The sequence below is a fragment of the Patiria miniata genome, unplaced genomic scaffold (assembly GCF_015706575.1).
Source record: "Patiria miniata isolate m_02_andy unplaced genomic scaffold, ASM1570657v1 HiC_scaffold_5, whole genome shotgun sequence".
Lineage (NCBI taxonomy): Eukaryota > Metazoa > Echinodermata > Asteroidea > Valvatida > Asterinidae > Patiria > Patiria miniata.
The window spans coordinates 38,270,200-38,276,371 of record NW_024037072.1 but is presented as its reverse complement, the minus strand read 5'-3'; the positions used below and the strand labels follow the sequence as shown (position 1 = coordinate 38,276,371).

The window sequence follows — 6,172 nt, the reverse complement described above, 5'->3', positions numbered from 1 at the left end:
CTCTGATTTAGTGTTGATTTCGCGAAAAATGGCATTGTTATGGGTTCCGTGCATGAACAAGAGAGGGCGTTATTTGACCACTTTTGAAAGACCCATGGGCTGGACACACCGTATGTGCGTGTACTGGTTCACGCGCATATAGCATAAAGTATGCACTACTAATTTTATTCGGACTCGGCGCAAAGCCACAGCATCTTTGCGTGAATGACAGGCTCATCAGCAAAGCGTCCGAATGTCTCTCACAGTGGTCTCCCCCAACTCTCATTTTCTTACCGTTGAGGGGGTACTTGTGCACGGACCCCATATAGAAGCCCTTCGTTCGCTTATAGACATGGCCTGTTGTTGACACTTATGGCCTAGTCCCATGTGATTTGCAAGAATACAAAATGTATGTCCCAAACGGCTCATTGTGCCCCTAACCTAGAATTTACAAATGTGCACTTCACCCAAGTTCTTTATTTTAATTAATTTTCTTGGGGGAGTGCGCTGCTCACATTTTAGATAAAATCAGACAAAAGTCAATACTTTTTCAAGATAAATGTACTTTATGTATATGAAATTGTAAAAAGAAAAAAAATGTACATTTGTATGGATATTTCTTGAATTGGTCATAGAATATATTTAGGAGAATATATTTTAGGAGGATTGTACAGGACACTTTTTTTCTCTAAAAAAAAATGCTGGGGACTTCCAAATTCATCATGCATCAAAATATCTGCATGAATTGAAAACAAAAATGGTACCGGATGTTTACAATTTGTTTTCAGTCTTCACAACTTGTTTACTTTTTTTGCAGAAATGTTGGGCAGTGTATGTCTGGTAACCCGTGTTCACAGGTGTTGAAGTGATCAGGACTAATGCTGTGTGTTCAAATCACTTGTCCAAAGCTAATTTTGGGTGTTGTGAGGTAAAACCTTTTTCTGCTAGACATACACTGCACAACTTCTTTGCAAAGCTGTTTTAAAAAAAGTTGTGGCAATTGAAAAATACTGTGTAAAACAAGATGCGGCATTAAGGTCACAGCTAACCAGAGAAAGTCCCATTTGCAAACTTTGGGGAACAAGAACTGCTTTTTTTTGTAGGGCAAAAATAATTTTTCTTGTCCCAACTCTTACAGATCATCAGTTTTATTTTGCCTAGACTGGTTCCTAGTTCCCCAATTTAAAGTTAGTGGGGCAGGAACCAGTCTACATTTTTCTTGAAACTATTTTTTGGTTTGTTTTTAAAACTAAAACAAAAACAAAGAAAAAAGTGTCTTAAGCTTGTTTCCTTTGAATGTATTCTGCCTGCATTTTCATATTGTTTAGAAATTTTATGCAACTTTGTAAAAAATATGTAAATATAATGCATAAATTATTCCTTGCCATTTGCTATAAGCCACAACAGCTGGATATACTGTTGTATACTAGATTTTTGCAAACCAAAGGATTTTATTTCAAATTTTGGTGGTTTTTTTTTTTATAGATATGCTCTTCCCTTCAAACTCTGTCAGGTTTTCAAAATTAAAAACAGCATTCAAAATTAAAAAACAGCGCACCTTGTTGATTGTCCAAAAAAATATGAATTGATAAATATGAAGTTTACTGTTATAAATTACAATTTGTCTTAAAAATTAATGATGTAACACTTCGGGCTGTGAAACGTTTTGATATAAGACTGCATTTCTTTTGCTGCTGCTTCTGAACTTGGAAAGTCAGCTGTTTTGTCTCCTCGAGCTTGGAATAAAATACAAGATTTATAAAGTTAAATCCATAAAAGAAATCTAATTCAATTACTGTGTGTGTTTTTGCCAAATGTTTTCTTCCAGCGCATTGGAAAAGGTAACAACAGATTCAGATGCGTGTTCTGGAACAAGTTTAATTTGGAAATGACAGAAACTCTCATTTTCATAAATCAATTATTTTCTTTGCATTCATCCAATGAAAAGCCTCATTATGGACAGGCTCAGTATGTTACGCTGTGCGACCTATCAGAACAGCTGTTGTAAGGGACACGTTGTGCCATGCACTCCTCTACAGAGGGCTGCACGCACGACCAACATACACAAAACTGTTGGCACTATTGACCCATCGCGTTAGAATCACGTCAACGCAGCTTGTAGTATTGTCCAATTACATGATATACAAATGGACGCAGAACGCGCAACATCTGAGACAAACAAAGCTTAGCGTACAAAAACTCCATAGGGTTGTCCAAGGGGCTTGGCTTACTCGCAAACGGCGATAGGTCAATTACTGCTGCAATGGCATACATCTAATTGGCCTTATTCCGAGGATTGAGGGCGCTCTAACACCACCTATTTTGGGGTTATTGACACGTTTACATATTGCTACACCTCAAAATTTACATTTTACACAAGCTTTGGTTTTTATATTCATCTAAAATTACTAAAAAGATTCAATAAACGGGATTATTCTTGGGAGCGCCCTCAAAAGTATGCAGAATTCCTTCATTATATGGTAGACGGGGTATTGGTTTTACCAAAACAGCGCCCTCTATTTCTCAGAATGGCTTATTTGAGTGGGTACTTGTGCAGAGAGTCCACCAATCTTAGCCCATGTCCGAAGCACTTGGCTACGGCTGTATATAACATACGCTTCTATGGAAGCAACTGGCTAGCGGCTACAGCCACTTGCCACAGACTTGTGCGTCAATGCCGGTCATAGCCAATTGATGCGGACACAGCCACATCTGCAGCAACACTCACTGAGATGTTCCACACTTGAGTTCTAGTCACACACAACTGGACTTGTCACAGAAATACAAACATATCAGTCAATTCTTTGCCAAAACTTTGTTTTATTGTTTTCCAGATTTTTCTTGGACGTAAAATATATTTGGCCTTTGATAAACCATGCAAATCCTCTACTATTTTTACAACATGGTGTTCGGAACGTCTCATAACTAGTATTATTTAAAAAGGTTGTATGGGTGAGAGGCTGACAAAGCCAATGTGCTCAATGGATTTGGCCGGGGAAGAATGGGTAGCTGGCTTATTGCTATTCACAACTTGACAAGAACTTAATAGCAAAAACTTTACTTAATGCTCCAATTAATCATAAAACCAAAAAAAATTGTGGGTTTTTAAAAAAAGTTATGCATCATAAATATGTTAATAAAATATAAATAATTTCCCAATTTACATGATGTTATAGATGTTTATATAATGCTGTATGATACAAGTTTGCTCGGTTCAACCTATTTTATACATGGGGAATGTTTGAAGGCTAGTAGCAAAAACTCATTTGAATATTTGAATTTTATGAATGCAGCTCGTACGAACACTTGTAAAACATTTATCAATTTACATCTAAAACAGGCGAACAAGCACATCTACACATATGTTAGAAATAAATCCTCAAGTAAATAAAAACGTTCAAATAACAGTAAAAAAAATTAATAATTTTTTTCTCAATTTATAGATCATGACCCTATCTTGAGCTTCAATGAGGAGGATGAAATATTTGAATTCAGATTTGTTGTTCGCTCGGCTATTCAAAAGAATTTTGAAGAAATATTTTGAAGAAAACGCGACGTAAATTTGGCACAATTTCCGTTTGTTGCAATTTATTTACTTCCGTACTTGCGGCAGTTTGAGCAGGTCTAGGCCTCAAGATAATGCTTTTATTTTTTGTCTGCCGTAGTTAGCATAACTTGACGACTAATCGTTAAGCGGCGTCATGAAATTCGGTTGAGAACAAACCCCGGAAATTCTATGTTACGTTTTAAATTCTGGATGCCTGTTTTCTTTTAAACGACAAATGCTGATAGCTGCTCTATATACTCCAGTAATGCAAGACGTCCAAAAAACACACACTGTATTGATATAATGTATCACAAAAATAAACGGCGTTAAAACACATTCTCTTTTTATTTGTAAAATGGCAGATTGTAGCGTACAAACCGAACTTGGCTTTTCAAATACCTTGCACTTTGGGGGCCAAAAAAGGCAGCCCTCAATTTCATGGAGCGGATAAGCAAGAAAAAGGTACAACTAAAAACAAGTATCCAGCGAATGACACTTTGGTTAATAATCTGTTTTTGCTTAGTAAATATTGCTAAACAATTTCTGTGATGAATTTTCTGCTTAACAGATGGCTCCATGAAATTTGCGCAGAATCATGAGGTAGTATTTGTTCTACCACTTGCTCATTATTACTCTCAAAAATAAAAATAAAAAATGTTATTATTACTAAAACATTGAATAACATATTGGTTACCCGCCCAAAATTTGCAATAAGAATCACACCCTTATTCTGATTACGATAAATCCGTGCAATGTAACCTGGATAAGTCGATCATGTGACATGCAATCCCATCATGCACTTTGAGTAAATAGTGAGACTGTATCTCACGGGCAGTTGCTGTGGTGATTTTTCTTTATTAATTTTAAACTTGGTAAAATTGCTTATGTTTAAAGATTGCTTAATTTGACTAGTGGTTTCGCATGTGGATACGCCAACCCTTAAACCATCCTAGAGTCTTCAAACTCTACCGGGAGGTTTTGAAGATGTTTGAAGGATTTCTGAATGCAGATTACAGTCCCTAATTCTTTTTTGCACACTGGACTTGGAACCACTTGAAATTTGACAAATCGAAAAAATTGCCATTAGCTTATTGAGCTGGGCCCAATTTCACGACGTTGCTTAACAGTTAGCAGAAAACTTGTGCTTAGCATAGCGGAAAAATTTGCCAGCCTTAAGCACTATTTCAAGGCGTGGATGTGCTACAGTCGTGCGCGCGTGGAGAGATTTCTATTGTTACGTCACTAAGTTTAGCAAATTTTTCCTTTGAAGTAAAGCATGCCTTTTGCTGTGCTTATGCTTACGGACTCCATGAAATAGATGGAGGCTCTTTTAGCAGAAGATCGTGTGCTTAGCAGCGCCGTGAAATTGTGCCCAGGAGTGTGTTCAATTCAATCAAATGTTGCCAACATTATCAAACCTTTTTTTGTAAACAGCCAATGTTAAATTATTCAAAACGTTTGCACTGTTCGTGTAAATATTAAGTGGAATGATCCCAGACATTAAGTTCGGAAGTTTTCTGGCAAAAAAATGCCTAAGGAGTTAAGAATGTATTGAAATTTTGTTCCCAGCTTTTCTGAACTTTTAAAGGTATTTGAGTGTTTTACTGAATATAAGCTTAAAAAGTTCTTAAAAACTTTTCAACTTGATGGCAATCAAGGCAGATATTTAATTTCACCATAGCAACTGTCCTCTAAATGCAATTTTTGTTTTCTCTTATTACTCAGTTTGGGCCGGTAACCCTAGCCAACTGCAAAACCTAGGCACAAAAGCGGACAAGCGACAACGAACACAATACAAAAGCGCTGTGCGTCGGTTTGAGCAGCGGCGGCGTGCCGGAGTGCAGCTGGTGCGGGCTAGGGTTGACCGGCGTTGTATGTCATTCGGGGGGCTTCAGGTGCAGGAACTCCACCACGAAGACGTGGAAAATCTTGTTGAGGTTGGAGATGGTGTTGCGGTTCAGGTTGGACTTGTTGTCGTTGGGTTGGTGCCAGACGGGCGGGAATGGTGAGGCGATAACGTGCACGACGTCCACACCTGCGAAGTAGGAACGGAAATTGTTACCACGTCGGAGACTGATTCTGGTGTTTTGTCAAACCTCTGAAATTGAAAATAACAGCGTTGCTGTTGAAACCCCTCAGCCAGAGTCAAGTTATCATCCGGGAACCATTAACCTTTAACTCAACGTGGTGACCTTGACCTTTGGCCTTTGACCCCAGAACCAGTCCCAACATGCCTGTACCAATGGGAAACCCCCTACCGAAGTTAGACACCAACATTTCATTTCTAACTGAAGTTATCATTCGGAACCATTTACATTGAACTCACCACGGTGACCTTGACCTTTGACCTTTTGACCCCAAAACCAATCCCAACTTGCCTTCTCCCAAGGGGAACCCTCTTCCAAAGTTAGACACCAAAATCGCATTTCTAACTCAAGTTATCATCCGGAAACCATTTACCTTTAACTCACAATGGTGACCTTGACCTTTGACCTTTTGACCCCAAAACCAATCCCAACTTGCCTACTCCCAAGGGCAACCCTCTACCAAAGTTAGACACCAAAATCTCATTTCTATCTCAAGTTATCATCTGGAAACCATTTACATTTAACTCACCACGGTGACCTTGACCTTTGACCTTTTGAC

At 38.2% G+C, this 6,172-nt stretch overlaps 1 protein-coding gene across 3 annotated transcripts in view; it reads right to left on the bottom strand.

Moving 5' to 3' along the window:
* Window positions 1–2,779: 2,779 nt before the first annotated feature.
* The window catches only part of LOC119740758 (glutaminyl-peptide cyclotransferase-like), a 45,111-nt gene continuing 41,718 nt past the window's right edge, over window positions 2,780–6,172 (bottom strand). For all 3 annotated transcript variants that reach the window (XM_038216167.1, XM_038216168.1, XM_038216166.1), the window contains one exon: window positions 2,780–5,561. In XM_038216167.1, coding sequence (XP_038072095.1) covers window positions 5,404–5,561 — 158 coding nt within the window. In that variant the 3' untranslated portion in view covers window positions 2,780–5,403. The remainder of the gene's footprint in view (window positions 5,562–6,172) is intronic.